This window comes from Oryx dammah, unplaced genomic scaffold (genome assembly GCF_014754425.2).
Source record: "Oryx dammah isolate SB20612 unplaced genomic scaffold, SCBI_Odam_1.1 HiC_scaffold_12, whole genome shotgun sequence".
Lineage (NCBI taxonomy): Eukaryota > Metazoa > Chordata > Mammalia > Artiodactyla > Bovidae > Oryx > Oryx dammah.
The window spans coordinates 62,763,736-62,778,066 of NW_024070196.1; the positions used below are offsets into that span (position 1 = coordinate 62,763,736).

Sequence of the window (14,331 nt, forward strand, 5' to 3'; positions counted from 1 at the left end):
CACACAGCCTGGATGTGGTGGACTCAGCATTTGAACCCTCTGTCTTAGAAGGAGACCCCTGCTGGGAGGTGGCAGGATTTTTTTTTCTTCAGTCTTAGCTATGTGTCCTTTCCACAGCACAAGGACTTTTCTGTTTTTCCCACAGGCTGTTGATGGCTTCTAACAGATGAAAGCAGGACAGGTTAGTGGAGCTGGGACACAAACCCAGGTCCCCATATCTGAGCTCAGGCTCATCTCTGCATCTCAAGGTGCTCAGTGATGTCAGAGAGCCTCCTGCTTTATCTGAGACCCCCACAGTCTAGGATATACTCAGTGGATCCCACAGATCTGCCTTTGGCTGCTACAGGGTGGGGCAGCTGATTGTAGAGACTGGCCACCAGAGGCTGCTGTAGTCATGCCCAGGAGCCTCCTTAGAGGAGGCCGTAGGGAAACTGGAACCTGGTGCCATGGTCCAGGATGAGCCCCTAGCGTGAGCTCCCCAGGAGGTGAGGCTGAAGCTACAGACCGAGGAAACCCCGCCATTATCACTCCCACCAGGTGGAAAGGAGTCTAGGACCTAGTTGCTGTGTGCCCTCAGGCGAGTTGCCTCCCTCCTCTGAACCTCACTTTTCTCATTTTCAAAATAAGGACATCATCCCAATTCTCAAACAAGGGCTTCCTTTCTCTTCCTGGTGGTTTTTCCCCTCTTTGGAGCCCAGCTCAACACAGTGGACAAAGACCAATTAGGACGTGAGGCCCAACGACTCCAGGGCAGGTCTGGATCCCAGTTTTGTTTCTGCCGCAAACCCGTGAGGAGTCTTTGTGTTGCAGATGGGGAAACAGGCCCAGCGGGGAGAGGAGACTTAGTTCTCCCACTTGCAACACAAATTAAGACTCAATATTTCCTGAAGTCCCCTTTGTTCCTTGGGATGCTAACAGAAACAAATAAAAACTTAGCTGATAGGAAAAAGTTAGGGAAATGCTGGGCTAAATCTGGAAGGCTATCTTCCCTGCGGGCTTCCCATGTGGCACTATTTGTAAAGAGCCTGCCTGCTAATGCAGGAGACCTAAGAGATGTGGGCTTGATCCCTGGGTTGGAAAGTTCTGGAGAAGGGATAGGCTACCCATTCCAATATTCTTGGGCTTCTCTGGTGGCTCAGATGGTGAAGAATCCGCCTGCAGTGGAGGAGACCTGCGTTCGATCCCTGGCTTGGGAAGATGCCCTGAAGGAGGGCATGGCAACCCACTCCAGTATTCTTGCCTGGAGAATCCCCATGGTCAGAGGAGCCTAGCAGGCTACAGTCCACGGGGTCACAAAGAGTCGGACACGACTGAAGTCACTGAGCATGCATGCATGCACATCTCCCCTGCAGGACTTTTCAGAACCTTTAATATCTAATGTGATTTAGCATATTAAATCCATGTGCCAATAATATGCTAATATACATCTCCAAGGTGCTGGAGGGAGGGTGAACCAGGCCTCGGTTTCTCAAACTCTTTTAACCTAGAAACCCACTTTGCAATGTGAAAATCAGCCTCTGGTGATGACAGGAATAACCCACCTTCAGAAGAGGCTCCGTGCTCCCTAGAGGACTTGACTGCTGCTGCTGAGGCGCTCAGTCATGTCCGGCTCTCTGCCACCCCGTGGACTGCAGCCCGCCAGACTCCTCTGTCCATGGGATTCTCCACGCAAGAATACTGGAGTGGGTTGCCATGCCCTCTTCCAGGGGATCTTCCCGACCTAGAGATCAAACCCAGGTCTCCTGCATTGCAGGCAGATTCTTTATCACTGAGCCACCAGGAAAGCCCCTCGGACTTGACTGCCCTTTCCCTATGCTCAGCCGCATGTGGTACATGCTTTGTAATAGCAGACTCACTTTACACTTGAGAACAGGTGGCTCAAAGAGAGGCAGTCACTCGCCAAAGGCCACATGCCGGTGGGAGGCAGCCTCAGGACTGCAACGCCTGGGCCCCACTGCTCTGGGGCAGGGGGGAGGCAGGTCCCACTTACAGCACTAATTTACCCTGTCATCCTGGTCACACATCACATGATGCTGTCCCAGCCCTTCAAATGCCACCACCACTCCTGACCGAGGCCCAGGGCCACACATGGAGTCTATGGGAGCGGGCCAGTGTTCCTGCCTCCATCCTCCTCCTCTCCCCTTGTCACTCTCTGGTGAGCAAGTGGTGATTTAAACAAAAAAACCTTTTGTTCCCCCTGGCTTGCCCACCCACTGTGGCTGGGCCCCACCTTCCAATGGCCAGCGAAGGGGGCCCCCCGTAGTGACTGCGTGGGCCCTTTAAAGACTCCTGGGATGCGCATGCGCACTACAGTGCAGGTGGAGGAAACCCAGGCGCAGGGCACGCAGGGCACGTGGAGTCCCAGGTGCAGTTCAGCGCTGTGGAGCGAGGTCGAAGTCGCTGCTTGGAGGCCAGGCGGGGATGGAAATGGGAGCGGGATCTAAAGGCTGGGATGAGACAAGAAGACATGGAGCCACCCCGCAAAGGTGAGTGTGCCCGCCATGGACTCCCCCGCACTTAAAGGTTTGCCGAAGCCCTCCCGCGCATCTGAGGCCTCTGGAACATGGAGTGATCTAACTGTTGTTATGATGGGAAGTGGTAGTAATATGTGTGGTTCCAGCGCATGGCTACGAGACTAGACAGCTCAGCTCTAACTAGGGATGAACCCCAGATACTCAGAGAGGGAGAAGCTTCTAGTGTCTTTATAAAGAGAAGGCAGGCAGCTCTGGAGGGGGAGCAGGCGGCTCCTCTCTGCCTCCATCACCCACCGGAGGTCCCAGCAGCGCAGGGTGTGGGAACCAATGCTGGATCTGCGTTCTGGAGCCAGACAGGCCGTGTGCAGGGATCGGTGGTGGTTTTAGTCTCTGCATAGCAGTTAAGAGCTTCCATTCCAAATCAGAAGGTGGGTGTTCTGCCCCTGCCCACCCCTTCTCTGAGCCCCATCCTGAACTGTGTGAACTTAGGCAAAGTGATCGCCCTTCTCTGGTCTTGCTGGCCTCAGGTATACCATGTACACCTGAACTGTGGCGAGACCTACCTACTACTTAGCGCTGAGCCTTCGGGCCTGTTTGCCTGCACTAACAGGGCTGTAATTGTAGTGATGATAATATTGTTAACACCTGCACTGTTCCTCTACCTGGTTTTAAAGAGGCTGGAGAGCCCTTTGAGCTCAGCTCCCTCAGCTCCCAGGGAGAAGAAACCCGGCCAAGGTACCGAGGGAGCTGGGTCCTGGGGTCAGGCCCCGACTGGCTGTGCTCCGTGGCCCCACCTGCTTGCCTCTTCACTTGCCCTGCAGAGGGGTCAGGAGGTTTTCCACTGATAGGGGACGGGTCCTCACCCTGCATGTGAGGGACCTGGCCTGGAGGGTGGCTGCAGTCTCTGTCCCCTTGCCTGGCGGGCCTGCTGGTGGGCCCAGGACCTGGGGACCTGGGCTACCTAGCATTGGTGTGGAGGTGGCCGCAGTAGTAGCTCTGGGGACAGCCAGACCACGGGTTCCCGCCCCCAGCGCTGAGCCTGCTCTGCCCCGCCCCCCTCCCAAGTGCCCACACTGTGGTCTCCTTGAATTCCATCCCTGGTTCTGGCGTTGCCCTCTTTGGGGATGGACTGGTTCTGGGTCACTTAAAGTACCTATGGTAGGATTTGTACCCAGGGCATGCTCCCTCCAGAGGCTGGATATCCCTGAGCGCTGTGATGCCCCAATGCACCTCTGAAGGTGAGCTTCAGAGATGTGTGAAAGTAGAATGTCTGGGGGCAGCCTGGCCCCAAGTGTGGGGCTGGCTGCCAGAACCCGCCTCCCTCTTCCTCTCCTTGGGGCTGTTTTTCAGATCCTCTGTGTCCTCATCTGTAAAATGGGGATGATCTCATTACGACCTGCAAAGGCCGCTGTGAGACTGTTCCAAGAGGTCAGAAAAGCACCGTGTCGGCACTCCTTTGCATCCTGTCTGTGGCCACAGCCAGTGGCCTTCGGGCTTCTCTGGTGGCTCAGGGGTAAAGAGTCCACGTGCCAGCGCAGGAGACATGGGCTGGATCCCTGGTTCAGGAAGATCCCCTGGAGAAGGAAATGGCAACCCGCTCCAGTATTCCTGCCTGGGAAATCCCATGGACAGAGGAGCCTGGTGGGCCTTGGTCCACAGGGTTGCAAAGAGTCAGACACAACTTAGCGACTAAACCACCACCCCCAGGGGCCTTTCACGCAGCGATGGCTTCCCTAGCCTGTCACCCAGCCGGACCCCTGCTCCTGCTCTTCAGGCCCTGGTGACATGTCTGGCTCACTGACCCGGCTCAGAAGGGCCTGGGTCTGGACACAGCCTCTTCTCGAAACCTCCGTGTGCTGCCAGGCTCTGGGGCCTGGCCTTAGGAGGTGGATGTCCCTACTGCAAGGTCACATCCAGGGTGTCCCCTCTGTCCCTCTTCTTCCCTGAACCTTGCCATGCCAGGCACCCAGACGGGGCTCCATGCATGAGAGGGCAGGCCTGAATCAGACTGGGGACAGCCCCCATTCCCCTCTGTTCAGACACTGGGCCAGCAGGTCAGGGAGGAAGGAGGGTACAGGATGTGAACGAGTCTATGCTGTGGGGTTTGAACCCCAGCTTTCCGCAGACTTGCTGTGTGACCTCAGGCAGGTCACTTCCCATCTCTGAGCCCCAGCTTCTTCCTCTAGAACACCCCTACCTTACAAGCTTCCTTCCCAGGTGGAGCTAGTAGTAAAGAACACACCTGCCAATGCGGTCGACTTAAGACTTCCCTGGGTGGGGAAGACCCCCTGGAGCAGGGCATGGCCACCCACAGCAGTATTCTTGCCTGGAGAATCCTCACGGACAGAGGAGCCTGGCGGGCTATAGACCAGGGGGTCACAACAGAGAGACACCACTGAAGCGACTTAGCACAGCACACCTTACAAGCAGTGGCGAGGCTCCCAAGAGATGCTGTGTATAGGAAAACGCCCAGTAAGTGCCTGATACACGCTGAGCATCCTGGGGCAAGGGAGGTCTCCTGGACAGCCCCAGGCCCCCGGGGCATGGGGTGTGTATGTGCTGGGGCTGGCCAGGGAGATGGCCACTGCTCAACCACTTTGGCCTGTCCCCAAGCCACACTGCTTAAGAAGATGCACAGAGGGTGCCAGGCACTGAGTGGCGGTGGTTTAGTGACGCAAGGGGGACACCAACCCCAGACCCCCTCTATACCCCTCAGGGAATGAGCCAGAGGGGCTGGGCTCGTCTCTGTCTTGTCTGCCCTATGGACCAGTCGCTGGCCCTGCTGAGTGGCTGACACGTTAACAGGGTCAGAAGGCCTAGGGGAGCAAATGAAACATCGCCTACAAAGTGGCCCAGCAGAGGGGGTGCCGGAAGGCTCCCTGCCTGCTCCCCAGGGCTCCAAGCCCCGCCAGGGGAGAAGACAGCCCGATTTACTCCTGGCGGGGGAAGGGTTGGGGGCGGTGGAGGAAGGAAGAATGAACAAACACAAGAGCTTAACGAAACAATCCCACAGCTGAGACACCATCTGTGTTTTCCTTTTTTTTCCTTTCTCTTCGTTTTTAAAACAATATAGTGCAGACCGTACTTCTCACAGTAGAATATAATGGTCAATTTTAGTATATAAAAAAAAACATTCTCAGAGATTCGTAAATGCACTTAGTGCTTGAACAGGCCTTGGAGAGAGATACAGTACCGCTTCCAGAGTGCCAGAGGGGCCAGGACTTGGGGAAATTGGGCCTTAGGGACTTAATGGGGGTTCCCCTGCCATGCCTGCCTGATCCCCCCTCCCAAGTGGTGTGGGGCAGGCCTTGGAGGGTGGCTTGCAGGAAAAGGGAGTGGATTGGATCTCCCAGTTAAAACCAGCAGGTTGCCCTGGCACTGGCTCCTGGGAGGACCCCTGAAGGAAGCAGGGTCTGAGCCCTCTGACACTGTTAGCCCCTATGGCGCCTTTGTGCGAATAGGTCAATGCCACCCCTTCCTCGAGGTTCAGAAAATTTGCTGTCATAAACATACACGTCTAGGATGCAAATGACGTCTCGGATGAGTTTGCCCTTGTGCAGTACACAACCTGCACAACTGTGCCTGGCAGCCCCCCCATAATAGGTCCTGGTGGGAAGGGAGAAGGTGGTGGTCCAGGGTTTGGAGAATGGAGATGGGATTCTGTGTGGGGAAGGCAGGATGGGGAGGGGAAGAGGGTCTAGAAGGGGAGGACCAGGGGGACCAGCATTCCCCGGAGCCTCTTGTAGTCTTGGTCTTCACCGGGAATGGGCAGTGGGAGGGAGGCGCTGTGGGCCCCCGCTGCTCTTTCTCCTGGAGACTGGGACCTCAAGAGGGAGGAGCTAAGCCCGGGGGAGGGGCCTGCTCCGATCCCACCCCCGCCCCCAGACCATCACATTTCCTCCTGCGCCCCACAGCAGCCTGAGCCCCTCTCCTGGACAGCCCGGAAGAACCGCTTCTGTTCTCTCCCGGCCTCCGCCAGCTTGGATGGAGGGAGGCATGGACCTGGGGTAGGGGGTGGCTGCCCCTACGCCTCCCCGGGGCCGGGCTGGGGCAGTCGATGGTGGGGAGGGGCGTCGTGAGCGAGAGGTCACCTGGCCAACTCCCCATCGGCGGCAGCTGGCGGGTCGCCAGCCTGGCTTCCCTGTGGGCATCAGGGGGGCACTCGGGGCCGGGCTGTCCCCCATCCCCACCGCCCCGCGTGCCGCCCACCCTGTTCTGCGGCCTGCCTCTCCCCGCCCACCCCCCGGCTCCTCGGCACCCTGCCCGTCGGTCCGTGTGTGTGCCGGGCCGGCCTTATCTGTAGACGGGCAGGCGGATGTGGGCGTGCTGGTGGTCTAGCAGCCGGGGCACGGCCACCGTCTCGTAGCCCTTGCCCAGCATACGCTCCTTGATGCAGGGCGGCCGGATGTCGTTGATGAGATACTCCAGCGACTGCAGGCTGCTGCTGAGCACGGCCGTGTTGCACACGCTCTTGCTGGGCAGGCCCGAGAGGGTCTCGGCCGGGGGCCCCGTCAGCTCCCGGGCGGCCCCCGGCCCCAACTCGGTCCCAGCAGCCGCCGCCGCTGCCGCTGCCGCCGCCGCCGCCGCCGCCGCCGCGGGGTTGTAGCAGTCGCTGGTGGGGGTCACCAGCACGCTGTTCCAGGGGGCGGCGAAGTACTGGCCCACGGCGAAGCTGGCGGGCAGCCCCACGCCGCAGTTGAGGGGCGACCCGCTGGCCCGCTCGTACGCCCGCCCCCCGCAGGCCTCGGGGGACTTGCTGGCCAGCGCGCCGCCGCCGTAGGCCCGCAGGGGCTGGGGCGGCGGCGGCGGCGGGGGCGGCTTCTGGGGCCACAGCAGGTAATCCAGGCCGCCGTCCGCGTAGCCCGCGGGCTTGGCGGCCCCGGCCAACGTCAAGGCCGCGGGCGTGCTCCCCTGGCCCAACTCGGCGCCCTTCCGGCACTCGGGCGGGCCGGCCGTGGCCGAGTAGGCCGCGCGGGGGAAGCCGGGCACCGGGCCGTGCTTGGCCGGGCTGGGCGGGGGCCCGGGCACGGCCTGGCAGGCGGCGGGCGCGGCGCTGGGGGCCTGGCACTGCTGGTGGAGCTGGTAGAGGAGGCTGTGGATGGAGGGCAGGTTGGAGGGCGGCAGGGGCAGGCCGCGGCCGGGCAGGGGGATGACGGCGGCGGCGGGGGCCGCGGCCGCGGGCAGGCCGGGCGGCGGGGCGGGCGCCTCGGGCGGCTTGGGGTAGGCCAGGGGCCCCAGCGTGCTGGGCGCCGGGTAGGGCGCGACGCCCACCTGCACGGCGGCCGGCGACAGCTTGGTCCGCTTGCCCTCGGCGCTCTTGAGCACGCTCTTGGCGGGCCCGGTGGGTGCGGCCACGCTGGAGGAGGAGGAGACGGCGGCCTTGACGATGGCCAGCAGGCCCTGGTAGCCGGCCGTGTGCGCCGGGTAGGGGCTGTAGCGCTGGCCGCTGGTGTCATAGCCGTTGACCGTGCGGCTGAGGTGCTTGTGCTGGGGCACGCGGATGTTGGTGGGGAAGATCTTGATGGAGAGCGGGCTGTTGGCCACCTTCTCGGCGTAGGCGTCCAGCTCGGCCGGGCTCGGGTAGCGGGAGGAATGCATGGAGCTGGCCACCGTCTCGCCTGCAGGGGGACACGGGGAGGGGAGGGCGCACAGGTGAAGGCTAGCCCACAGGCCGCGCCCCCTACAGCTCCCTGGAAGGGCTCCCAGCCGCGCCTCCCTTGCTTTTCCCAGCCCCTCACTTTCTTCTTCATTCATTCAAATTTTTTACATTAAAAAGAAAAAAAAATTGGGCTGTGCCTGTGTGGCATGTGGAATCTTAGTTCCCTGACCAGGGATCGAACCCAGGGGGCCCCTGCCGTTGGAATCACAGAGTCTTAAAGCACTGGACCTCCAGGGAAGTCCCCCCTTCTAAACTTTTAAGCTTTTCATCACAGCATAAAGTATGTCAAGGAAACTGCATGCATCACAGACTTACTGTACTTTCACACATAGAACACACTCGTGTGACACTCAGGTTGGGGGAGGGGGGCAGGTGGTCAGTCCCAGAGCAACCCCTGCGCCCACCCTCAGACAGGAACCACAGCAAGGGGACCAAAGGGAAGGCCCCCAGACTCCTGACCGCTCCTGGTGTCAGCGCAGGTGAGCAGGGATCACACACTCTCGGGTCTCTCCCACTCAAGGCTACTTTTCCAGGTTCATCTGGGGAGTTGTGGGGCAGGGTCTGTCCCTTCTCATGGCCTCGAGGTATTGGAGTGTGACTGCGAGACACACTCGTCCTGCTTGTCCTTCCTACTGCTAGTGACATTTGCGTCATTTCTGGTGTGCATGCATGTGTGCCAAGTCGCTCTGCTGCTGCTGCTAAGTGGCTTCAGTCGTGCCCGACTCTGTGCGACCCCACAGTCGGTAGCCCACCAGGCTCCTCCGTCCCTGGGATTCTCCAGGCAAGAACACTGGAGTGGGTTGCCATTTCCTTCTCCAATGCATGAAAGTGAAAAGTGAAAGTGAAGGCCCTCAGTCATGTCCAACCCTTAGCGACCCCATGGACTACAGCCCACCAGGCTCCTCCGTCCATGGAATTCTCCAGGCCAGAGTACTGGAGTGGGTAGCCCTTCCCTTCTCCAGGAGATCTTCCCAACCCAGGTCTCCTGCATTGCAAGCAGATTCTTTACTAGCTGAGCCACCAGGGAAGCCCAAGAATACTGGAGAGGGTAGCCCATCCCTTCTCCAGCAGATCTTCCCAACCCAGGAATCAAATCAGGGTTTCCTGTATTGCAGGCGGATTTTTTACCAGCTGAGCTATTTTATTTTAAAATTTTTTATTTTTTTGACCATTCTGTGCTGCACGTGGGGTCTTAGTTCCGTGACCAGGGATTGGACCCCGGACCCTCAGCAGTGAAAGCACTAACCACTGGACCACTAGGGGATTCCTTGAAGGGCATACTCTGTGACAGGCCAGCTGTCCCCACTGTTGGTGGGCACAGCTGGTCCCTGCAGCGGGGGAAGCAGGTGGCCAGCAGGCAGACCCCCTTCTCCCCTCCAGAGACCCTCCCGGTCCTGAGACCTCCCTAGGCACTGTCTGTGACCCTAGGCGCTGTCCGTGACCCTCTCTGCAGTGGGGAGGGGAGTGAGGGGCCTGCAGGAGGCGGGTGGAGAGACTCAGGGCTTTGGAGCTGGCAGCCTGGGTGGAGTCCTGCCTGCTTGTGGGGCTGTGTGGTCCTGGACAATTGGCTGGTCTGGTTGAGCCTCAGTTTCCCCACCTGTGGAATGGGGATGACTGTGCCAGGTCTGCAGGGCGGCCTCAGGAAACGTCCGTGCCAAGCAGCCCACCAGGGGGTGCAGCACAGAGCAGGCGCTGGGAGACAGAGACTTGGCTGAGCCCTTGGGCGAGGAGGACCCCACAAGTTCTAATGGCACACTGCCTTCCTCCCCTGCCAAGGGCATCCCCCGGAGCCCAGCAGTGAGTCTTGGGGAAGGGCAGGGAGGGGTTTACCACCCTGAGCCTCAGTTTCCTCACCTGCAAAATGGGTTTATGCTGGTGCTAACACTGCTTCTCCTGGCTACTGTGAGGTTTAATAAGTCGAGTGGCGGAGCCTCAGCAGAAGTGGGTCTCTCCACGTGTGTTATGACCCTCCCCGTCTGCCTGGCACAAGGGTTTTCCCAGGAGAGGAAGGGGCAGGGCATGTGCATGGGTGGGCCTGGCATCGTGGCTGGGACAGAGCGCAAGCCCTACCGCTTCCCCACCCACGGGAAGGTGACCCGCCACATCCTACCTTCCCCGAGCCTCCCCCCAACCCTCGAGATGTGAGCCTATGTGCTCAGTCGCTAAATCGTGTCTGACTCTGTGTGACTCCGTGGACTGTAGCCTGCCAGGTTCCTCTGTCCAGGGGATCCTCCAGGCAAGAGTACTGGAGTGGGCTGCCATTTCCTGCTCCCAGGGGATCTTCCCCACTCAGGGATCGAACCCACATCTCCCACACTGGCAGGCAGACCCCCTTGATGACTCACAGCCAATCTGAGCAAACTGAGTGCTATGATGGGGACACACAGGGAGCGTGGGGACACAGGGGAGCCTCACCCCCGGGGGCTCCAGAGACAGCTTTCTGAAAGAGAAGGGTGTCTCTGCTAGGGCAGGGCTGAAGGGGTAAGGAAGGAGAGGAATGTATTCCAGGCAGAAGTCACACGGGCAAAGGTGCGGAGGCGAGGTGGTCTGCCTCCATGAGAACGATGAACCAGAGAAGGAGCAGAAGCACAGGGCAGGCGTGCGGGGAGGAAAGCCCACCCCGGGCAGCTCAGGAGGGCGTCAGGCCCGAGCAGGGCCTCTTCACCGTGGGGCAGGAATTCCCGATGGTTCTGTCCCCAGGGTACACTGGCCAGGTCGTCCGCAGACGAGTTCTGTCATCCTAACTTGTGGAGAGGGTCTCATGGCCTCTCGTGGGTACTGGTCAGGGATGCGGTGCCCAGGACAGAAACTCAGCCACAAGGAACTGCCTGGATGCGGGGTCAGCTGTGCTGCCTCAGGAGCCCTGGGCCAAGGCCCTGGCGGCCACGGAAGGTTCTTGGCCAGGGACGGGGAGGGCAGGAAGACCGTGTATCAGGAGGACAGTGCTCCTCTGCCCTGAGCTGGGCAGGGCAGCGGGGAAGGAGGAGGCTGGTGACAGAGTACCCACCCATCCCTGTGGCCCCGATGAAAGCTGGGTGGGTGGAGCTGACCCAGGTCCCCCATCCTGACCCTGCCTGGGGCAACCCCCCCCTCCCCCCACCACAAGTGGCCTAAAATAAACTCGGTGTGGAGAATGGAAATGTCACTTTGGCCAACGGGGGAATCTTTCTCTGAGATTGGATTTAAACTACATTATACAAGCAATTTCATGGGCACTTAGCGCCGCTCGGAGAGTCCCACAAAAAAGGGCCCAGTTCTTCATTTACCAGCCATAAATCAGCAGTTGCTATAATGAGCACAAAAATGTCACTTTTATGCAATTTTACAGATGAACAAAACTGGTGAAATTAACTGTGGTAACCTACTATAGTCAGCAAAAGCGGCTGCCGGGGGAAAAAAATGATATCTGTATGTATTTTTGTTCCCCTTAAACTCTCTTCCCAAGCAAGTTTCTGCCATTGTGGTGTGAAAACTCATTTGTCCTCACCATTATACTTTCATTTGGAGTTTATCTTGAGTATCCAATGAGCCACCAACTGTGAAAATGATTAAATCTACAAAATCTATCTAATGGATGGAATAAATTAGGTGTTTAAAACCTTAAGAAGAAGGAGGCGAAAAAAAAACCTGGCAATGCCTGTTTCTCGTTCCCATTCGTGGACAGAAGGGGCCCGCCTGGCCCCCACTGGTCAGCAGGGCCCTCAGCCAGTTGGGGTCCCTCCAGCGTTTGTGGGAGCCGATGGCGGTAGCACCCGAGAGGCTGTCTCCTGTGAGAGCTTAGTATGTGCGAGGCTCCGGGCCTACAGCTTTGCCCTGCGCCTCTTGTTTGCAGCACCTGGGGTTCCCAACCCACCTCCCAGTGGTTGGGAGGCAGTCCCATTTCACAGATAAGGCAGCAGACAAGTCGTGGCATTTGGCAGGCAGCTTCCAAGACGTGTTGCAAGACCCGGGTGGTCCTCGCCTCACGGTATGCATGCTCTTCCACTTCCGATGGGGCTGACCCGTGTGGCCTGCGAGATACCAGTGAAGGGAAGGGGCGAGACGTCCAGGGCAGGATCACTTGCTCCGCCCGTGCGGCACGGGAGCAGCCTGCGGGGAGGCCCGGCAGCCATGTGAGCCATCCTGGGGAGGCAAGTCCTCCAGCCCTGGGCAGGCCTTCGGGTGACTGCAGCCCCTGCCGACAATTGCCTGCAGCCTCACGAGAGACACGGAGCAGAGCTACCAGCTAGGGGGCTCCTGATCCACGGAAACCAGGAGAGACAGTATATAATGACTGACCCGTTCAAGTCAGCGGTCCTCAGCCTTTCTGGCACCATGGACCAGTTTTGTGGAAGAGAAGTTTTCCCTGGGCTGGGACAGGGCTGGGGGAGGGCGGGGATGGTTTCGGGATGATTCTAGCTCATTACATGTATTGTGCACTGTATTTCTAGTATTATTATCAGTTCCACCTCTGATCATTAGGCATTAAATCCCGGAGGGTAGGGACCCCTGCTTTAAGCCACTACATTCTGGAGCGACTTGCCACGCAGCAGGAAATGGGACCTCTCCAAAACAGCTGGAGAGGGCAGAGCTGGGGCTCAGCTTCCACGTCGGCACCTCCCCCTGTACCCCAAGGCGGGCCCCAGCCGAGGCTGGGAGATCCAGGGGGGCTCCGCCCACGCCCCCCACCCCACCGTTTTCTTCCATAGACTCGGGAGGCAGACAGTATTGAGGAGGGACCAGCAAGTCAGCCTGGAGGCTCAGAGAGGCGGGAGGCGTTCCGTCCAAGGACACGCGACCGGGCAGGTGGCCCGGGGCAGAGCTCCCCAGACAAGTGCTTGCCTTCGGGAGACCATGGACCAGAGTCACCCTGTCCAAACCTGGTGTGATCACCGCGCCGTGTGAGCCTTGGCATCCGCAGCCTCTACTGCTTCACACCTTGTTCCTGAAGGGCTTTCTCCTGAGCCACCTGGGGCCTCAAATGCAGTCTTGCCCAGCAGAGCATAGTGGCCGTGGCTTGGGGGCGGGGGGCTCCTGGTCACTCGGGCCAGGCCAGGCCTCCCAGCCCCTGTAGGAAGAGGCTCCAGACCCTCGCCTGGAGGTGAGCCCAGCCGCTAGCGTTCAGGGGCATCGCACAGCCCTGTTCTGACAAATATCATGGCACAAAAAGGCCTCTCACAGAGCAACCAGCCAAGCCAGCTGTCTGCGGTGGGCTTCTACGCAGTGAAGGGCCACCCAAAGGCGAGCACATGTCCAGGGGAGCTCTGGCTGGGGCTGCCTGCCCGGGGGGAGGGGGCAGAGAAAGGGACCTGTGTCCCTGCAGGCCTTACCTTCCTGGGTTCCCTGAGCTGGGTGTCGGGGACCCCGGCGAAGGTTTGGTGGTTGCCTGGTGTGGCCAGAGGCAGATACTGCCTGCCCTTGGCTTATCTGGCTCCCCCAGCAGACAGGGCTCCCAGAGCTGGCCTGTCCACTCTTCAGGGAAGCCTTGCTGAATGCATGACGAGCCTGTGGTCGGTCAGAAGGAACCTGTCCAGCCTGGGAGCCCCTATTACCCACTAGTCTCCACCCTTGGGAGAGTTGGGTCTTGGGAGGAATGAAGCCAGAGACAGCCCTGTGGAGAGGAGCCCCTGCCCAGGCCAGCGTGCCTCGGGTATTTCCCAAGCCCCTCCTGCATGCAGGCACCGTCCTGGGCCTGGAGATGAACAGCAGGCAAAGCGAACTGAAGTGCCTACCCTTTTGGAGCTAGTCGGAGGTAGTGGCGGTGGCTTCGTCACTTAGTCGTGTCCCAGTCTTTGTGACCCTGTGGAATGTAGCCCGCCAGGCTCCTCCGCCCATGGGATTTCCCAGGCAAGAACACTGGAGTGGGTTGCCATTTCCTTCTCCAGGGGATCTTCCTGACCCAGGGATTGAACCCAGGTCTCCTGCATTGACAGGTAGATTCTTTACTGCTGAGCCACGAGGGAAGCCCGAGTTCAGGGAGACAGTAACGTACGTGTCAGGCAGCGACAGCCCCGTGAAGGAGACAGCAGACGTGGTTGGTTTTTTTTTTTTTAAAGGTAGTTTAACCTGAAGTTCTACAGGACTCTTTAAGTCAGGCAATTTCTCAACAACACTATTTTTTCTTCTTATTTTATTTTGGCCACACTGAGCGGCATGTGGAATCTTAGTACGCCCCAACCAGGGATCGAACCGGTGCCCCCTTGCATTGGAAGCGCAGAG

General features: G+C 59.3%; 1 protein-coding gene across 1 annotated transcript in view; it reads right to left on the reverse strand.

Annotated features, from left to right (window-relative positions):
• Positions 1-5,488: 5,488 nt before the first annotated feature.
• FAM222A (family with sequence similarity 222 member A) overlaps positions 5,489-14,331 on the reverse strand; it is a 59,542-nt gene continuing 50,699 nt past the window's right edge. The window contains exon 3 of the mRNA XM_040250915.1: positions 5,489-8,092. Within this exon, the coding sequence (XP_040106849.1) occupies positions 6,768-8,092 (1,325 nt within the window). The 3' untranslated portion in view covers positions 5,489-6,767. The remainder of the gene's footprint in view (positions 8,093-14,331) is intronic.